Below are 22,631 nucleotides of genomic sequence, written 5' to 3'. Positions count from 1 at the left end.
AACCTCAAAAAAAAATCTGGAGAATCTGATTCACCATTTGAGAGAAATTGGAAAAACAAGTTTGCTACAAGAAGGGAACAATTTCTGGGTAACAAGGTCAAAGTAATGGTCAACACATCATGGAGCAGAGTACCTAAGCCAAATCAACACCAAATTAGGCATCAAATCATGTTCTCTTCTTCAATTCCAACAAGAAAACTTGAGGTAAAACTAGCCTTAAACTTTTTAATTTGTTAAAAATTTTGGAAATTGTAATAAGAAAGCTATTATAAAACATGTGATTTATGTATTTCACCCTATAATGTCCACCTTATCCAAACCATTTTCTCAATCCTTCATTCCTATTCTACTTTGCATGCATAATCATCCCATATAACAATTTCCAGCCCACATTCCTTATTGGATACTCTACAAACCTTGTTATGATTGAACCCCATACCATGATTGCATAATCTTTTCCTTCATAAGATCTTATGTTTGTCTTGGTAATAATGTTGTCTCCCACCATTCTCTTGTTTAACTTTCTCTTCTCGCTGAAATATAAATTTATTCAAACCTCCTTGATGAACAATTTGACCTTTTTGGCCTTCATATGAGGCTAATTCAAAATATGGAGATGCTTTTCTTAATGAACCTTCATAGTACATGGTTGTAGCACATGATCAAAAAGTACATGCGGCATTGGGATTATGTGTCATATTGTTCATCTTTGGATTTTTAATGGAAGCCAAGAGATGATGAGTACAAAGCCACAAGAAGAAGAAGGTTGCAACAAGTCTTTGTTCACACACTCTTGAAATCACTTGGAAGTATATTTTCTCTTTAATAAATTGTACAACCCTCACCTACAACTCTTATTTTGTGTTATGTGAGACTCATCATGTCAGAGATTCACAATGGGAAGTTTTCTAGCATTAACAAATAAATCACTCATGTTTCACATGAATATCATTCATTAGTTGGCGAGCTCGTGAAGAAACTATTTGACCACACTATTGAAGTAGGATTGGCTGCTATGAAAAATGTTTCTATGCATGGATGATAAGAAGACAAGCATTATGGGATGCAATTTATGATCATTTCTAGCCATGCTAATGGGATGAATTTCACAAGGATGGACAACAAATTCTATGGAAGTAGTAAGAGTCTTGATGTGTTCTTGACAATATGGAATTCTACCAAGGATTGAACAAATTGTGCATAATTAAGTAGTGACAAGAACCTCAGAAATAGTTTCCAATTTATTAAAAAATCTATATTTTAAAAAAGAATGAATTTGTAAAGGCTTTGACAACAATGAAAAAGTACTTTGATGTGCTACTTGTGGGAATCCTTTCCCTTCACACAAGTTGTATATGATAATGTGCAAGGGGATAATAAGTAATGCATGGATGTTTGTTTATTAAGAAAAGAACAAATCAATAGACATCACTTCTACCTCTATAGCATCCATGAGCAACCTCGTATGTGAAGACTTCAAGTTGTTTGACTTTCAAAGGAGGATGGTTACGTCTTCTTTATTACTCTAATTACACAACAAGAAAATGTGGAAACAAATAGTTATGCTACCAAATCTATAATTTTGAAAAACAAAGAGAAACAAAAGTGTATCTTATTGAGATAGATGGTCAATATTGATCTCTTGGAGCTTTGGTCAAAGATTCAGTTGAAATGAAAAAATAAAGGAACACCAACAACTGGTTGGATTATGAAAAATCTTTATTTGCATGAGGAAATGCCAAATCTCCTGTGTGAGGGAATGTTGGGCCTCCAACTTGTCATGATTTTGTTGATGAAACCATCCATTTTCATATCATTCCATTCACCCATTGTCAGCATTTTTAACCATATTTCTCCATAAATGGACCAAATTCCTGCATACATGTTTACATGGTTTATTATTATTATTTCCATTATTTTTAATGAATTAAGAAGAACTTTTCTTGGTTTTACTAATGACAGTTTGGCCAGTTCAAGTTTCTATAGTTTAGTCAAGTTTCCGTAGCTATCTCCATGGTTTAGGTAGTAGCACCACTATAGAAGGAAATCCGACACTTGGAATTAGTTTCTAGAAGCTTCAATATGGATTTGTATTGGTCAAATTCCACCCATCTCGCATGTGTAGACCTCTAGCAAAAGATCAAAGGAAAAACGTAGCATTTTTTACCAGTCAACTCTAAATGTGTTTTATGCGCAAATGAAAACGAATTTTGGAAAATGAAAACATGGGTTATTTTTTGAACAGGCCCAATTACATTCCTGGAGAGAAATTTTCTCAAATTCATTACCATTTTAGATATTTTCAGGGTTATTTGGAGATCTATTTTGTAGATTACATGGATAAACGATTTTCCAATTCATCATTCAATGCACAATGACCAAAAAGATTGAAACAAGTTGTTCTTTAGAAAATACGTGGTAGTGAGATAATTCTTATCATATCTGGGAAAATATTTGATCCAAGGATCCATCAAATAAGATTGAATTTTATTTTCAAAACTGATCTCATGACCAGAAATCAAGCAAGAAAATAATGAGTTTGTTAATTGCCTCAAAACTCTATAAATTGCAATCTCTTTGATGAGAAGAGAGATCACATGTAAATGATGAATATTAAATTGTAATTGTTGCTTCTATTTGAAGAAGAAGGACTATTGGTGGAGCTATGAATGAAATTGGTGATTTAAATCAAGTGATCTGAGTTTAATATTCCTCACCCTCATCAGGAGGTACCCTTGTGGAGTTTTGAGATAGTATATTTGTCATTTTAATTTCATTTTTTTAGTATTTTCTTCGATTTAATTTTCAATCTCTTTAGATGTTTGAATTCTCTGTTTTCAATATAGTTTGCTTACTTTCTTTTTTCTTTGACTATTACAGGTTGAGTGCTCAATATAAACTTAAAAATCTGAAAAAACTTTCCTTAAAGTATTTTCCAAGAATTTCTTTCATTTTCATGTTTGTTCTAGTCATCATTTTGATAAGACATGGAGGCTCTTTCACTTGAATTTTTTTTCAACATATCATTGTTTTTCACTCCTTTCTAGAATAGTTTCCAGTTCAAAGTTCTTTAGAATAGTTGTGCTTTTAATTTGATAGTTAGATTTCCTTTCATTGTTTAATATAATAGATTTCAATTTTTGTTTAGTATCTCAATTTCTTTTCCAATTAGAATAGACCTTGAAGTTTTGATAGTATAGTTTGCTTTAAAAGTTCATTTAAATTTCAAAATTTTGAGTTTGAATTCATTGGCCTTTTAAGACAAAACATGCACATATGCTTATCAAAACTTAGTGATAAACAAGTTTAAATCTTGATTTGCAATTAGATTAGTTTCTTTGAATCAAAATTAAATTGTGTAGCACATGCATTGCATGTATACTTCACAATCTCACGTACCCAGATTGACATATAAATGAAAGTAATTTAACAGTCAATTAAATTACCCAATAGCTTATAAGGACCACTCCTTCCATACATCATCAACATGTAGTGCACTATACTCTCCTCCTCGGCTTGGCTTGGCGCTGGGCCCCTCGATGCTTGGTCTCGTGCACTGGCTTGTTATTGCTTGATTTCAAACTTGTTATTGGTTCTCAGTCTTGTGGGCTTGTGGTTGTGGTGTGGAGATTAGCCCAAGGGAAATATATTTTCTTTTTAATAAAAACTTGTAAAACTCTGTCATAGGAGGCCCGAGAATGTAAAATTGGCTTATAAAACCAATTTTATTTGCCAAATTTATAAATTTTGCCCCATCATTTTCACATTTTTGTCATTGATTAAACTGGCATTGACAAGTATTTGCGCGATGCTACGAAATCATTAAATCCACAAGCGTTACGAAATTTCCAAACAAGCTCATGATTTGGCACGAAATTATAGGGTTCCAACAAGAACTTGATAGGAGGAGTGGGGAATGTGGAAGGCAATAATCAAATGAAATACAATGCGAGGTGTGAAGGATCTGGATGAGGACGAGAACAAAGATCATGAGGAGTTCGTGTGGGATTTTGAAATGATCAGCCACATGTCAGGGTTCAATTTTTCCATGTGTCAGATTCTAATCCGAGGGAGGTAGACGAAAATGAGGCTCTACTATTTGTTGGGGTGGACAATGCTTTCCCACCCCAACCCCGTAGAGCAAACCCTATCAACATAATTGCAACATTAACATGATATGATATTGAAATTAACCATAAATGATAATATTAATTGTTGTTAAATTTAGATATGAAATATATTTGTGAAGAAAGGTGCATGATACATCATTCGACGAGCTATTGTTTCAAAAAAAGTCTCAACCAAACATTTTTCTTTGGGTAGACTGAAAATTGAACTGGGGTAATGAAAGTGACTTGTTGCTTAAGAAAACATCACGGTCAGGTACTTTATTTAGTTGAGAGTGGGGTAAAAGTAGCATTCCAACATTTGAAGCTAATATAATAAGATCACTAATAACACCAATATGATAATATGAATAAATGTGAGTTTCGAAGAGAGTCCCTGTAATATTTGGGCATTTTGGTTTGCAAAATAACTTACATTCATCAAAAACATCTTGAATTGTTTAAACCCTATAGAATTGGCTTGAGCTGAGAGGATTTATGGATTGGTACATGTTTTAACAAACTGTGGAATGCTTTCCGAAATGATGCAAGGCTTATTAACATATGCACTAGCGTGGTGGCCCACAATTTTCACAAATGCTTCAGTAATTGTTCTTTGTATTTAGGGATTCCAAATTTCATTGAAGAAGTCATATTTTGCTTTTATTTTTTATATATTTTAAAGCATATATGTTTTTGTTTTAACCTGAATATTTTTTTTTATATATTGGAGAAATTTATAACAACATAACATTTAGATGATTCCACTAAAACCTAAATTTATTAACTATTTCATAAGATGAATATCAGTTAAATTTGCGAATTCCAAGAGTATTTTTGAGCTATTCTTGAATAAAAAACATAACAAGCCACTACTTAAAAATGGAAGAATATCAAGTTTTGACGTGAAAGACTATTTTTTTCTTTGTTAATATTGGATACTACTACGCAATCACTCTTTTGGCATTTCTAATAAAATAATGGAAAGAGTTCCTTTTTCCAAAGAGAAAAAGCATTACCTTTCCATTAAGATAATAAAAAGATTGCATTTTTCATGTTCAAAAGATCATACGTTCAGTCCAAAACAAAAACAACAACACCAGTAATTTAAGAGGATGGTGGTTCTTCAATCACACATTAAGACAAGACATCAAAAATATAGTCATTACCAAAAACAAATTTATGGGTGTAGTCTAATAAGGTGATTTTTTGCCTTTTCATTGGAATTGGGTGACATGGTTCTTACTGGGATAACATTTTGTCTTTTAAATGGTATTTTTGAATGTAGAAATAGATTCAACATCTTGGAAAATCGTTGGAGCACTCAGTATATACAAACTGTTCAACAACTTAAAACTACAAATTTCTAAATTTCTTGCCCGATTTTGGGCAAAAAACAGAATAAAATATACTTGGAAAAGGGACAAAAATCCACCTCACTAGGTTTCTTCCTTATCATCAAGAAACTTTTGACAGAGTAGAATTCTACATTTAAACAATCTACAATGTGTGTACTCTCTTTGGTGGCAGCATGCTTTCCACCTCATCCCTGGAAATCCCTGCAAATTCTTATCATTAATAAGCCTAAATCCACAGAGACAACCTGCTTTGACATGTGGTCAACGTTTGATTGAACTCTGTAAAGATGTTAAAAATGTGTTTCAACTCCTTTGCCTTTTGAATTTAATGGAGTTTAAAAGGAGTACTTTTCCTCAATCAACAAGGTAAGGAAGTTATTCAAGATAGAATGATCTCTATGTATTTCTGTTTGTTGCAATCATTTGACACTCTACATAGTGAAATTAAGAATTTTTTGTGATCCTAATCCTTGACCATGTCACATATTAAAAAAAAAAATCTTTGTGATAAAAGGGAGTTATGTAACTAGATGCTAAAGCTCTTTGTGTTGGTTCCCATACTCTTGAAATGAAAAATAATAGCCCTAATTACAATGATAACACATGTACGATGCACAACCTTCTCTTTATAAATTTCAGTTTGGACCAATGGAAAAGACACAAATTTCACTATCATAACATGTACAATACTCAACACTCTCTTCTTAAATGTAAGTTTGGACCAAGTGGAAAAGACAAAAATTTCACAAACATGTACAATACTCAACCCTCCCTTCATGGCTGTAAAATTTTGGACAAGTGACAAAGAAATTTTTTTCACTAACATGTACAATACTAAACCCTCCCTTCATAAATGTGAGTCGGACTAGTGGCAAAGACAAAAACTTCACCACCATGACATTTACAATACTCAACCCTCACTTCATAAATGTAAGTTTGGACTGACAAAATTTTCATGAGGATCACAAAAAGTTCCTACCTCTAATTCATTATAATAAGGAATGAAGCTTGGGTATGGTATTTCAGACTTAAGCCCCATAATCATGCAAAATATCTTGATTTTAAAAACCACAAATCATAACTAAAGTTCTTTATCCAAATAAGACCAAATAGAACATTGTCTTCTTTAAGGTATATACAACAACACAATACACTATGGACAAACTATGAGCTTGCTAATATTAGGCAGGAAATATATTGTCGAAGGTTATAAATAAACTCATTATAATTATCGAATAAAATAATAGCAAGTATAAACTTGGAACTAAGGAACTCGAGAAATTTTGAAAAATTAACAACTTGAAGAACTTTAGAAAAAAAATTCACTAAAATATGGGAAATAATAGAGAGAAATTAGATTTATTTACATCGTTGATTAGTATAATGCAAGACCCAAAGGTCACTAACAATCTACCCATTCCAAAAGACAAATTTCAAGAAAACATGAATAAGAAAAGCATCAATATGTTGCTGCTTCAATCAGGCAAATGCAATGTCAACATTGTTTTGGTGCTAAACAACAACCCATAACAAAAAATCACGTGATCCTAATATGTCCTCTATTCCTGTTACGATCAATAGAAACATTATATAAACGGAAGAAAACAGTTGCAACCACTTACCTGATGGATTGATTTACTTGTTATTTAGGTTCCCTTGTTTCTTAAATAGATGGCTTGAATGACATAGGTAAAAACAAAATATTAGGATTTAAACATATTTTTCAAGAATTCATTCTGCAAATCACAAATAACATAGTGATTTTTGCATGATATATCACCAAATGCAAGGAGTGTACATAAATTTGTCTCGATTCAAAGTATAATTAGAATGCAATACAAATTATTTGTTTGAATTTAATTGTTAAAGAGACAAATTTCATGAAAGATTGGGTCACTTATTTCTTATACAAACATGAATTAAAATATATGAGGAGAATGCCTCCAGATTCGAGTATCTGTGTTTCATCTGAAGGAAAGATTAAGAGTGGCCAAAATAGTCGCCTCCAATATATGTTGCAGTAGTACAATCATACCCAGGAAATGGAAGCCATAAAGGAAGGCACACACTAGTTACACTCAGCTTAGAATTCCACCAAATTATCACAAATTGTATTTTCAGGGAAAAGTACAACTATTTCCACTAGTAAAAATAAACTCCGCCTCCCCCCAATTTTGGAACACATCAAAACGCCCCAACTTAGCTCAAAAGATCAAAATACAAACTTGTCTGAGAAGTCCACCAAATTATCACAAATTCTCTATTTTGGAAAAAGTACAACTGTTTCAACCACTTAACCCAAAATCTTCCAAATTTTGGATGACATCACATGCCTCTAAATTAGCTCAAAAGCTCAAAAAATTATTTAAAAAATCCACACAACCATCTCATAACATAGATGGAATGAGCTCCTTGAAATGGGTTTGAGAGTTGCCTTGAACCATGTTGGTCAAGTTCTGCTAAGGCTCCAAACAAGCCCTACATTGGCTCTTCAATTCCTCCATAGGGTATAAAGTCAGCTGAAACCAAAGCATGATCTTCAGTCCTTTTTTATTGTCATACACATTCTCACTAAGGCTAGGATGCACTCTTCTGCTCAAAAGCTTCTGTAGAGAGTCCTAAATGTTGATTTTGTACTAGTCCAACTATTTTTTTATACCCTCATTTCCACTTACAAGGTCTTCAATTATACCCCTATGGTATTTGATTTTTTTATCAAGACCTCGACATAGTTCGACATGATTGAGATTACGGTCAAAATATTTGGTTTGACAAGAAATTATGGATTTATTCCTGCAGTAAAGACCTGCAATAGCCTCCTGTTGTGGTAAAAACACAACCGCCCCATTATTGATGTGCTCACTTCAAATAATGGGGACCCTTTCTATAAAATTTTGACTAAACACCTTCTAGCAATTTTATTTAGTTGATTATCCTATGCTTTTGTTAATTTTTCATTTTCTTTGGATTCTTGTTTTGATTGCTTTGTTAGAATCGATTTTTTATAAGCTTCCCATTGACATTTGTTTCGCTTCATTTGGTCAACTGGTTTGAAAATGGTACTCCTTTGAAGTCCCATCATTTATCTAGTCTGGGTTAAAAATGCTATTTTTATTCTTTTTATTTATTTTCGGAATGGTTGTAGTTTAGATAATTTCATAACTAATTTCATTAAAATAAAATATTGATATTTAATATTAAATCTTAAATTAATTATTATATAAAATATAATTAATTTAATTAAATTAAAATTTGATATAAAAAATATATATAAAATAAAAAAGAATTTTATTACATCGCATCGGAGAATTCTTATCGCAACATTTTTAACAAAACCCCGATCCAAAGTTTCTTGCGATTGCGAAAAGGCTAAAGGTTAAAGGACTTGGAGCATTAACCTTAGTTTTCATTAAACTTACATTTTGTTTTGTTTTAAATTAACATTCTTACGAATAAGTGAAATGGTAATGGAATATTAAGATAAAATGATTTAATATTAAAATAAAAATTAACAATACAATCGATGCATCGCATCGCAAATTTCTCATCGCAAATTTCTTATCGGAACATTCTTAAAAAAACTGCGATAACCCTCATTCACCGATATGCGATCACCGAAGTCATAAGGCAACGGGACATTAATTTTGGTGCATGATTCATTTAGTTTTGAGTTTCCAAATTCACTCATACGAGTGGAATAGGAATGAATAAAGAGGTAGGATAATGGTGGGTTGAAGTTACAAATAATTATTTAAGATTTAAATAATTAATTTTAATTTAATTAATATATAAAATTAAATTAAATTAAAAATTAAAAATTATTTAAATTAATTAATTTATAAATAGTCAATTATAATAGTTAATTAGATTAATAATTAATTTAGTTTATAATTAATAATTAAATTAGAATTCTAACTTAGGATTAGATTTTTAATTAAAATTCTGATTTTTAGCCCAGCAACAGAATTTCTAGATTTATGCCAGATTTGACTCATCAACTTTGAAAGCTCATAGAATGAGTTTTACTTGGCCAAATGAGGTCTAGGATGGCTCATTGGAAAGATAAAATCAAGGAGAACATTTCTGAGGAGGTTTCATTAATAGATTTGGTCATTTATTGGGTCAAAAATCATGCAGAAGATGAAACTCCGAATTTCTAAAACAAAATCAATTTTCTGAGTTAATTTATGCATTTTCATTTGTCCAAGCCTCTTCTAATTATGAATCCATTCGTCAATAATATCCTTGGCCAATTAAACCATCCTAGGCATCAACAGAGAACTTATATTATGAACCAGACCATCTAATATGGGCGCAAGGCAAAACAGGAGATTATTCCCCAAAAGATGGGTATACCTTCTTAATGGCAAAGAAAGGATGGGGAGCCCCAGACTGGTGGGCGAAAAACATATGGGAATTAAAATGCCTAGCTAAGGCGAGGATCTTTCTATGGTGCATTTTAAAAAGAAAAGTCCCTACCTGGGACATTTTACAAGCCAGATATCTAGTTGGGCCTGGGAGGTGCCCCTTATGCAAGACAGAAGAGGAATCAATCAGTCATCTCTTTACAGCATGTTCAGTCACAAAAAAAATATGGGAGGAGGTAACCTGTTTACTTAAGGTAAAAGCTCAGTGGGGTCTAGGTCCATTGGAGGAATCTTGGAGGAAGTGGTGGCAATCCTATCCGGAGGGAAACATGAGGAACTTGCCCCTTATTTTCTTTTGGGGAGTATGGCTAGCAAGAAATAAATGTCTGTTTCAAGAAAAGGACACTCCCACAGCCACCATTGCCATAAATTGTGCTGTCATCTACTCTGCCATCCCGATCCCTGTTCCTAAAGATACTCAAAAGAAACAAAAGCATGTCTCTATAATGGAGGGCATTCCTTGGGCATTCTTTGATGGAGCATCTCAGAATAACAAAGCTGGGGCCGGCATATGCATTCACTTAGACCATGATCATACTCTAAAGGCTTCTGTAGGGCTAGCTCCTGGTACAAACAACTATGCTGAGCTATCTGCTTTGTGCTTTCTCCTCTGCTGGTTACTTCAAAGACAAATCTACACAATTCAAATCTTTGGAGACTCTTTGAATGTCATCAAATGGGTTAATGGAAATGCATCCTGTAAAAATCAGATTCTGAAGACTCTTGTAGAAGAAATCATGTTTTTAAAGTCATCCTTTAACAGTTTATCTATCTGCCACATCTACAGGGAGAAGAACGAGGAAGCAGAGCAGCTTTCTAAGGCTGGTCTACAGCAAGATCTTGGTGTATGGTCAATAGAAGAATCTAGACAAGGGCAGACTTTCTCTTCACATCAGGCTCCTTTTACTCCTCCTCTATGATCGAGGAAATATCACTTTTTTGTCAGCAGTCCCGTAGGCTAAAGGATTTTTTGCACTCAGTTTTTTATTATGTCTTTTTACACGTTTTTGTTTATATATATGCAGCACTACAAACAATCAAAAAACCTTTCTGTACAGCTTTCAGTTTTTACTCAAAGACTCATTATATATTTTTGTATGGGGTTGTTTTTCCTTTTTCAAAGGAGACCCCGGGGTATACACGCCCTCTGTTTTTTGTTTTAAAAGCCTCCTGTAGGGAGGAAGACCATACTTGCTTCTACTAGCGAGTTACAGGACAGATCAATCAGCCGTAAAGGGACGGAGTTTTATGCTTTGGGTTATTTACTCATCAGATGTACAAATAGCACATATGGGTGCCAACAGGACTGCAAAAGATATCAACTATTTGTAAACTTTTTATATGATAAATAAAAAGTTTATGCTTTTTTCTTCGGAAAAAAAAACAGAGAACTTATATTTTATTTTCAATTATTTATTTAAATAGAATTTGATTGAATTTGTTTTAAATGCCAGAAATGATATTTTGATTTTATTGATTGCATCTTAATTTATTTTGATTTCTTTTTGCAGGAAAACAATGGAAAAAATATTGAGAAAGATTTTAATCAATGAGAATGCTCCAGCAATTAAAAGATTGGAATTTTGAGCAAATAAAAGTGATTGGGCAGATTTTCTTCAATAAACTTTCATCTCAAGAATTCCTTTGCAAATATTATAAATAGCAGATTGCAGAATGTAATAGGGGTTGCTCTCCTCTGCAATTCTGGAATTCTAAAAGCACTTTGTAATAGGGATTTGGAGTTGTAGTGGGAGGAGTGGAATCTCAGATCGAGGGATTATTGAGGTTTTTCTTCTACATCCTGAGTTATGTATAATGAACAGAGTTTGCACTATTGTAGCTTTGGTTTTGAAAGCAGAAGATTAGACATTGTAAAGGACTATTAGAGACCAGAGTTGGAGAAATGGATTCAATAAATTAGTATTTCGAATACTATTGTTTTAAATGCTGGTTTTATTTTATGATAACAAGAATGGTGTCAATTTACTTACATATTTGTGCACTTTTGTCGGTATGGGTAATTTGCTTCTATTTTATGTTGTTATTTATCTCTGCTCTTATGGGTTGAATTCTGATTTCTGAGTAACTATTTACTCATAAATCTGTCTTTTAATATTGGATGAATAAATAGTGATATGTTGTGAACTTCTTCTGCATATTATTGTTTAATAATTCAAGTTACTGATTAAATGATCAATATCATTTTGTGAACTTCTTCCTGAGTGTTGTTGATTGATTATTTCAGTTAAAAGGTCTCAATAGGATGTGTTTGGTATCCATAATGTCAGTTAATTGAACTACTTCATTAACTTGATATTCATTATAAACGAGACATTTAAATTTCAATATTTTAAATATCTGCTCTTGGTTGGGTTAGATCTATATCTGCCTAATTGAGATAGGATTAAGATAGTTTCTTTTGCTTGCATCTTAGGACAAGTTTGCATTTAGAATAATTTCTACATTCTTTTAAGTCCTCTTCCCAAAGAGGCAAACTTTAGTAGTGGATTGGCTGAACCCTAAATCAGCTTAAGGATCACTTTCTTGCCTGATCAGCAAGAAGGTTGATCTGATGTCTCTTTTCCATTAGTGAATGAAAGTCATATTTTAAAGCCATTGGAGATTGAGAGAAAGTAACTGGACCTAGTTGAACTAGTCAGAACCACCATTCCAAACGGAAAAGGAGTTGCTTTAAGGTCTGGACTGGGTGGTCATCCCCCATGTTGTTGCAGTGATTTTCGAGGCTTCAACACCTCCTCAGTGCGCTGTTAAGGGCCAATGGCATAGATACTCTTTGGGTGATTTACACTAAAATGCCTTAGTGCAAGGTCATTTCCAATATATACACATTCAACATAATGATCAATGCTTTATGAAAATAAGGGAAACATAAGAAAGAAAACAAAGTTTTGGAGGACATGGAGGCGATGGAATGTAGACCGAATGTCATATTGTATAATGCCATCATTGATGGGTTTTTTAAAAGAGGTAAGGTGGAAGTTGGTCTTGAGCTACTGGAAATAATTCCTGAGAAGAATACTCTTATCGATGGTTTTTGTTATATTGTGGTTATCAGTGGACTGTGTAAAGATGGAAGGAAGCATTTAAGAGGCAACTAGGGTTTTTCATGACATGTTGGAAAAGGGTTTGGCACCAAATAGTTCCATTTACAATACATTGATAGATGGGTACTACAACAAGGGTGACATGAAAAAATATTTTGAACTGTGAGACACAATTATCCAAAAAGGATTACAGCCTATTGTTTTCACCTATAATCCTCTTATTCATGGGCTTTCCATACAGGGAAAAATTATGAAACCAAAAACGTTTTTTTGAAATAAATGTCTAATATGGGATTGGCTCATGATGGTATCACTTACAACATAATGATTAATGTTTATTGCAAATAATGGGAGCTAGAGGAGGCATTCAAAATACATGCCAAAATTCTTAGTAGAGACATCCTTCCCGTTGTTGTCACCTACATCTCTCTCATCTATGGAATTTGCAAGGAAGGTAAGACGGAGGACAAAGATTGGTTGTTTAAGAAAATTTCTAAAAATTTTGTGACTCCTAATGTGATTACATACAATACCATGATTGATGGTCGTTACAACAAAGGGAACCTGGAACAGGCCTTTAAGATCCTAGATGGGATGGACAAGAAAGATATTTTTGTTAACAATGTTACTTACAACACACTTATTCATGAGCTTTGTTAGATCAGACTAACAGAAGAGGCATGAGTGTTTCTACAAGAGATGCGTAGAAAGGGTATAAAATCAAATCATGTTATCTCTAACATTCTTATTACTGGTTACAACAAAGGGGTTAATATGCAGGAGACTTTCTAGGTACGGGAAGAAAAATCAACCAAAGGTCTTAATCAGATTGTTCTCACTTACAATGCCCTCATCCATGGGCTCTGCAAGAAAAAATATGGAGAACATGCAACAAAACTCTCGAAAGAAATGGTTAAGAAAAGTTTACCTACAAACGACAATACTTACATTCCAATGATTCAGGAATTCTGTGAGGAGAGCTACTGTAATGAGGTTCTTAATAATAAAAAATTGTAGAATAAAGTAAGATGAAGTTATACTTGCCAGCAGTGACTCTAGCTTCAAAGTCCATATGTAAGAGGTTTCAACTCAGATGGATCTCCATAACAGTTTAACACATCATACATGATATAAAAAAATGAAAATGGAAGTGGAACTAACGGTAAAATAATTTATAATCTCTTTCCATGCAAAATTAGCATTACAAAAATATTTAAATCTTTCTTTGTTGTATGCCATAGCTTCAAGATGAATTGACAGGGTTCTTTTTTTCTTTTTGTTTGTAGTCTCTAATTAAGAAAGATTGCATTGCACATGGGCATTTAGTAAAAGATAAGGGTCCATTAGATATTTTATAGTTTAATCAAAGTTTTATTAGTGATGTATTGTATGTTTGGTTTAAATACTTAGCCGCAAATACACTCAAACATATTTCAAGCAAAGGGCAGGGGTATTTTATACTCAATAAACCCCCAAGGGGGGAATTATATTCAATTATTCATACCTTTGTATGTTTCAATCGTATAATAGGCCCTTTTATATAGAATAGGTAACTATAACAATGTCATAATTTAGTTCAACCATATGCATAACTATCTCCCATAATCTCTCCATGAATCTTACAATTAATTCCATAAAATCCTCATTCCTAAATTCTATCCTTGTCCTCATATTTCATTCATATATAGACATTATGTGTGGTATACTTATATAATTTAGACATATTAATAAAAACTAGGAGTTAATCCTTCATATCCACCCTTGAATATTGAAATTACAAGTATTTATGAAGGGGATGTAAGGTTAACTTGTATTTGTGATTAAGAATGTCTAAATTATGTGAATTTGAGCACACTAATTTCTACATTTATCTATGAAATATGAGGTCAACGAGAGAACATAGGAATGATGATTTTATGGAATCAGTCAAAAACTTTAGGGATAGGTTATGGGAGATATTTATGCATATGGTTGAAACATGACTAACAACTTGATGCATGTTTATTTATGATGTGGTACATGAGATTTTATTAATGAAGTTATCTTGATATACCTCATTTAAATGAGTGCACTGTCCCATATATTTGGAAGCAGTTGTCTATAACGCGACTTTTTGAAAGCCTTTCCGGCGGATTTTTCCGGTCGAAATCCGGCAGGAATTATTGGAATCGCAAGTTTGATAGCTAGTTTCTGCACAATGAAAGCGTCCCAGGGGTTTTTCAGGGTGCTGAATCCAAATATGCAGTTAAAAAACCATTTTAACTGCAAGAAATCAAGATTTGACCTCAATTCTTCCGCCGGATTCCGTCACCGGAATCTTCAAAAAGTCGCATTATAGACAACTCCTATTTGGAATTGATATGAGAAGGAATAAAATCATTCAAATAAATAAGAAAGGGTTTAAATCTCTATGAGCAATCTCAGTTGAGGGAAATAGAGATCAGAAACTCAATTGGCTCAATATTGTAAAACATGTCAGGTCCTTGTCCCTTATGGTCCCAAAAGGAGCCTCATCTCCTTTATAATTTTTATCCCTGGCCTGAAGTTGATTCTCGAAGTGACAAATAATTTAATTACACAAAGAGATTGTATTACCAACACATTGTTACTCTTGTTCTACTAGTTACATATTTCAAGGGGGCTTTTTTGCAGCTCAAATTAAAGAAGTAGGGAAGAGAATTGATTCTAAAGTTCAGTGTACCATAGTTGTGCTTTTAAAATAGGCTCAAGGAAATGAGTGAGCCTCTCCAGTAATTACTGCATTTAAAAGTAAGCTCAATTAGTGTTCGAGCAATTGGAAGAGGCAATATAAGCCTTTGATGAGAGTGGAATTGATGACCTTGTTTTTTTTGTACCAAATTAGTTTGGATGAATTTATGTTGTTTTGTTAATGTCATCATTTCAATCATGTTATATTGATTTCAATCACACATAATTATACTTCCCCTAGTCATTGGATTGGTGAAAGGAAAACTCTAAATCATGGGGTCTTGATAGAAACATCAAAATCTAAAATCTTTGAGAATAATAGCTTAAATTTTGATCCACTCAAGCTCCACATCTATAATTGCCAAGACTCTTTGATTATAATCACATGATCTAAAATCTTTGAGAATAGTAGCTTAAATTTTGACCCACTCAAGCTCCACATCTACAATTTCAAAGACTCTTTTATTATAATCACATTTGTTAAATTTCCTAACCGTAGTACTTAGGAAAATTACATTCTAGTAATTTTACTTTTTAAAATCAATTTAAATTACAACTTACTAAAATAAAATGCGTTGCAATTTTAAACTAGTAAAAATAAAAAATTTAGCGAAAGAAAATAAAACAATCTCCATACATACAAACAAAATAATTTTTTCCTTCGAATATTTTTTTATTAAAAAAATATTAAAACATATAAGGGCTTCCTTTCTAAGAAAATGTCCCACCAAAGAATTAACTGGAAATATTTACAACAATTAAAAGCCTTTGCAAATCTGCCCCTAAAGAAACCCAATTTGAATTTCTACCTCTTGTACAACCCTCTATACTAAAAAATAAATAACGTAATTTTTAGGCTTTTGAAGAGTGGTCTTCAAAAGAACTTGAACCCTTCTATAGCATAGCTTATAAATTCAATTTTTTTCTATAAATTCAAGATAAATATAGCAAGGTTAATAAAGCATCCAACCTGAAAACCATGCTTGTTCCTTAGATTCTAAGGTCCTTGGATCGTTTTTCCTCAGTAGGAAACTCTAGCACTCCAAAGCCCAAAATTTCAAAGAATCTTTGAGAGATTGAAAAACCCGTGAAAATTACCAAACTAAGAGAGGAAATCCCCTTTCATTCATCTAAACATGATGCAGTGTGAATATATAACTGTAGGAGGCTTAGGTTTGCACAAACATCAATCTAATTTACAGCTTATTAAAATAACATGCACTATTGCAATTTTTAACTCGTAAAAATAAAAAAATTAATGGAAGCAAATTAAACAATCTCCACACATGAAAAAAACAGTTTTTTCCTTCAAATATGTTTTCATTAAAATATTTATCAAAACATATAAGGGCTTCCTTCTTGAGAAAATAGCCCACTAAAGAATTCACTAGAAATAATTACAAAAATTAAAAACCTCCCAAATTTTCCCCTGAAGAAACCCAATTTGCATTTTTGCAGCCTTCAAAGCCCCTGATATTAAAAAATAAACATCGTAATTTTTAGGCTTCTGAAGAGTGGTATTCAAAGGCACTTGAACCCTTCTGCAGCATAGCTTATACATTAATTTTTTTTTCTATAAATTCAAGATAAATAATAGCAAGGTTAAATAAGTAGCCAACATGTAAGCAATGCTTGTTCCTTAAACTCTAAGGTCCTTGGATTATTTTTCCTCTATAGAAAAATCTAGCACTCAAAAGCCCAAAATTACCAAGAATAATTGAGAGACTGAACAAACCATGAAAATTACCAAAATAAGAGAATAAATCCCCTTTCATTCATCTAAAAATGTTGCAATGTGAATATACAACATCTAGGAGGCTTCAATTTTCACAAAAACCTCAACAACACACAAGGCGCCTTATGAGCCCATTTTCATTAAATTGGTGACACTTAATGAAAATACCCTAACCTTCCTCTTCTGTAAAAATCTTGCAGCTACCATCATAGTCATAGTTTTGGCAAGGAATGAACCGAATGTCACAGTAATTAGGGTTTGGAATGAGCCTACATTGGGAAGCATTCTAGATACTTAGCTAACTCCCCTATTTCATGCAATTTTTTAATTTCCTCAACCCCACCGATGTATTTCCCCCCAATAAGAAAACTAGGCATCGACATAGGCTTCCCCAAAAGATCCTTCAATTCCTCCCAAAAAGGAGAATGCATGGAAATATCCCTTTCATTGACCAATATCTTGAAACCTAGAAGAATCAATTTCACTGTGCAATAATCCTAAATTTTGTTCCTTATTCCTCTCAAGCTCATGAAATACAAAACCACCTTATCTTCTCCCCTTGGTGCAACTATCAATTTAACGTTTTTCAGAGAGGATTCTTTTTGATATGGCCAGTCGTTTAGTTGAGCTCTTGTATGTTATCTACTGGAAAATATTCACCCTCACCTGATTGGACCCTAAAAGATTTTCCTCAGGTACCCTTATCATCTTCTAGACTCTTGCTTGTCGTGTTACCTATACAAACTTTTGAAACGATTCTGAAACAAGATTCATCGAATCTATTACGAAAACATGACCACATGCCCGTTTCTAATTGGAAGAAGGATGATGAAAATTGAAGCTTGTGATTGGATGGGGTGAATAATGTTTTCCCACCCCAACCCCACAAAGAAGCGCCTATCGACGTAAATATACTTATATCGAGGTGAATTATAAATTAAGTGGAGTTGGAGATAAACCAACTTAGATTCATCTTAATTCAGGATTTATAAAGGGCCGAGAGTGATAACATAACATGACATTATAAAATATCTTCCATAATAAGCTGGAGAGCGCTTCTCAAGGCAACTGACCTAGGTTCATCTTAAGTTCGGATATACCAAGAGCGGTGAGGGATCAAATCTATTTTCACTCTAAAAGAGGTGTGCATCTCAAGAAATTTGATCCCTCTCGAAGATTAGAGATCAAAAGTTAAAATGGATCTAAGCTGATTTAATTATTAATTATAATTATAGATATATTTATTAATTTTATTTTATTTTTGTTTTTATTTAATTTGATTGAGTCAAAATGTTTACATAGTATAATAGTACATGACATTACAACATCTTCCATATTACGGTAGAGAACGTCTATTTAAACAATAATGAATAAAATATAATATTAATTATATTTCACCTAATTTATTAAAGAAAAATAAATTAGAAACAAAAAAAATAAAAATATAATATATTTTAAATCACAGTAAAATACATTGTTAATATGTGTATTATTAATATTTGAACTCTATTTAGACTCATTTTCCTAACAAATCAATTATCATTTAATATTGTAAACCAATCACAAATACGTTTACTATTTTTATTATTTATTATTTTTATTAAATTCATAATATAATTATTGAAAAAAATAATATAAACATTTTCCAAAATTTGAACGTTTAATTTGACACAAATAAAATAAATTATTTGAAAACTATTTTAAATATTAATAATTCTAAATACTTATAACTATCGCAAAAATTAGTAACTATTCCAAAAATTAATAAATATAAATCCCTATGAAAATTGAATGTAATTTATGAAGTTGTGTAATAATGTAAGAACAACAAAGAAGAGAAGAAAAGTAAAAAATGTTAAAGTCTCATGAAAACTCAATATAATTTATCTACCTGATGCAATTAACATTTTCCAAAATTACGTTTAATTTCACACAAAAAGAGATAAGTTATATTTGAAAACTATTCAAAATATTAATAATTATAAATATCAGTAACTATCTTAATATTAATAATTATAAATCTATTTAACTATCCCAAAAGTTAATAACTATAAATCACTATATAATTTATAAAATTGTATAATATTGTTAAATAAAAATAAAAATTGCACGTCTCATTGAAAAATCAATATAATTTATCAACCATGTAAGAACAATGAAGAATAAAAGTAACCAATGTTATTTTCACAAAAATATTAAAAGGTTTTAGAAATCATACATGCATTTATCAAAATACTAAAATGGTTTAATTTGCAAAATTAAAATGGTTAAGATGATTTTTTAGGAATTAAATTAAGTGATATAATCAAAAATACATTTTGAACCTATTAAATAAAAAAAACAATTAATCTAACATTTAACTGCATGAAAGAGGGGTTATGCTGTGATATTATAGATTAGTGATCTATATAAGTTTAGTTTTAATGGGAAATGTTCATTAAATATAACTTTTATATTTTCACATAAATAGGGGGATTATGCTGTGATATTATAGATTAGTGATCTATATAAGTTTAGTTTTAATGGGAAATGTTCATTAAATATAACTTTTATATTTTCACAGGTTATATTGTTTTTATGAGGGAAATTTTTTTGACTCTTCAATTTTGTAAAACATTTTATGAAGTTTTATAAAGTTTTTTTGGAAATTGTTATATTGAAATTCACTTTATTTTTTATTTTTTAATTATAAAACTTTATTTTTTTATTGAAATTCTAAGATTAAATTTTTACAATTTATTTATAAATTGTGAGGACTAAAAATAAAATATAAAATTTAAATTTAAAAAAAAATATAAAAAAATTATATATATGTATCAATTTAATATATAATACTTATTCATTATTAAAATAAATTTGATATCAATATTTTTTTCCAAAGGAAAAAACAGTAACTTTTTATTAAAAAATAATAAAGAGTTACACTAGCAGATGCTTTGAAGCATTTCTGAAAAGATGCCCATTGGGCTCCAGTGCTTTCGCACCACATGCAACATTACACAGTAACTGTATTAGAGAAAGAGAAAGAGATAGAGAGGAGGGAAGATAAGGAGGGGAGAAAACTGCATTCCAATGGTGAGTTAAGTCTCACCCATCAGGGTTTTCTCCCCTTTTTCTTTTCGACCTTGCGCCACTCTCCTTGAGTGGGCTCAATCGATGCTATGACCAGCTGTGTTTCTGCTTTCTGAGAGGCAGTTTCCTTATCTGAATCTGAAGTATCTGAGTGGTGATGCCTTTTGATCCCTCCCATAATCATACCCTTGCTTGACTTCTCTGTGTGAATCTGTATATCCTTGTTGTCTGATGTGGTTCCTTCCTGGTTCTCCATTTCTTGAGAAACCTCGGTCTTTTCTGCGGGGATCTCTTCCTCCTCTGCTTCTGATGCCTCGTCCTCTGAATCTGGGGGTGAAAATCGCCATCCTTTCCTCTGCTTCCCTTTCTGCTTCTTTTTACTGTTAACTTTCTTGGCTTCTGGGCATGAGCTTTGCAAGTGTCCTGTTTGCCTACAGAGCCTACATCTGAAAGCGGTGTTTTCATAATCTAGGACTTGCAACCAGTTTTGTTGTTTGTAGATCAGCCTTATACTGTCCGACAGCCCTTTACTTAGATCTACTTCCACACATATACGTGCAAAAGTGTAGATTCTTTCATCGACCCTTTCCAGATCTGTTTTGATATATTTCCCTATGCTGTTCCCAATGCTTTCCAAAACTCGTTCATTCCAAAAATGAAGAGGAAGATTGTATAGTCTCACCCAGACCGGCATTTTGGATACAGTCATTTTGTTTGGATCAAAATCTGGAAACCATGGGGTCATAAACAGCCCCGCTGTTCCCCAAAACCACGGACCAGTACTGATGACTGTATCTCTGACTTCCTTGGATGTAAATTTTACTATAAAGAACCCCTTTGAACATAGATGAATGTCGCATTCCATGGTCCAGCTGGTGAAGATCCAATGGAAGAGATCCAAAGGTTTAGGCCAAAAACTGTTGAAACGGCATATTAGGGCTTGCGTTTCATAGGACTTAACGAAATCATCAAGCCCTGAAGTATCTACATTTAGGGCTGGGGTTTGCTCTGATTGATCTACTATGTATGGCCTCGGTATGTGTCCGCCTTGGTCTGGGGAGGACCCTGAACCTCTGCTGCCCTGTAAAATGTTTTTATAGGATAAGCCTCCCTTGGGTTGTTGCTGGGTTACTGTTTTTTTCCCCTTGTCTCCCCCTGAGGAGCTTGGCTGTCCATGAGGTAGAGCCCCTCATTTCAATCTAAAGTTTAAAGTGATGATTGATCCTGGACCAATCTCATAATTTTCCATCGTTCTACAGTCCTGGAGGGACCGTCTACCACTGACCAGGTGTTGGATCTGAACTAGGTAACCCATTTCTGCCCATATTTGTTGTTTCAGCTGCAAGGAGGTGCTTCCTGCGTGTACCCATACTAAACGAGTTTTCCCCTGAGGGGGTTTAATCAAAATCTGAAAACAAATAGATGTTACCTGCTCTGGCTGTAGGCAAACTTCCAGCTCTGGCCCCGTTTTTAAGCGTTTTTCCTTTTGCATGTCTAGATCCTTTGATATCGATATTTTACAAAATATTAAATTATTTTTAAATAAAAGAGGAATGACTTGTTATAGAGTTTTATGAACCCAACATTTCGGACTACCAAGTAAGTCCATCATCAAGAAATGTGACAATAGATATTCTAGAGATATTCATGATGTATCCATGAACTATATTTATATTAATTTATTATCAAAATATAATATTATTAATTTATTTAGTACTTAATCATTATCATGACCTTTAACCCTTCACATACTAGATTCACCATCATTCTAGGATATTCATGTTAATTGAAATTTGACAATTGCCCTTCTCATGCTCTCTAGGTTCACCATTATTCTAGGATACTCATGTTAATTAAAATTTGACAGTATTGTTTGCCTTTCTCAAGCTACCTCTGCCTTGAAACACGGTTCTCCATGAAGGTCTGTCGTGTGTGGAGACTTTCTTCCATTATATTATGGATAATTTTAATACGTAGTGCATTGAGTGGATGGAGGTCATATTTTTTTTTCTCTGCAAATACTAAATTCTATTAACTGAAAAGAAGAATATTTTTACATAGAGTTGAGGCCTCAGATATCAGAGCTTGAGGGCACTCAACACAGCAGAACTGCCCCCTTACAAAAAGAAGCTGGGGAGACCAGTTACATATAGCAAAAA

The 22,631-nt window shown here is 32.5% G+C and overlaps 1 protein-coding gene and 1 pseudogene across 1 annotated transcript; one reads left to right on the top strand and one right to left on the bottom strand.

Annotated features, from left to right (window-relative positions):
* The first annotated feature begins 10,337 nt into the window (after positions 1 to 10,337).
* LOC149231990 (uncharacterized) lies at positions 10,338 to 10,811 on the top strand. Its single transcript, XM_089381802.1, has one exon. The coding sequence runs from the start codon at positions 10,338 to 10,340 to the stop codon at positions 10,809 to 10,811; it is 474 nt and encodes a 157-aa protein (XP_089237928.1).
* Positions 10,812 to 17,503: 6,692 nt separating this feature from the next.
* Positions 17,504 to 21,166, bottom strand: LOC149231989 (uncharacterized; annotated as a pseudogene).
* Between the last annotated feature and the right edge of the window lie 1,465 nt (positions 21,167 to 22,631).

This window comes from Pinus tabuliformis, chromosome J, assembly GCF_031772625.1.
Source record: "Pinus tabuliformis cultivar Carrire ecotype Pingquan chromosome J, CPIR1, whole genome shotgun sequence".
Classification (NCBI taxonomy): Eukaryota; Viridiplantae; Streptophyta; class Pinopsida; order Pinales; family Pinaceae; genus Pinus; species Pinus tabuliformis.
Note: the sequence above shows the minus strand (reverse complement) of the source record. Positions and strands in the feature narration are given on the sequence as shown.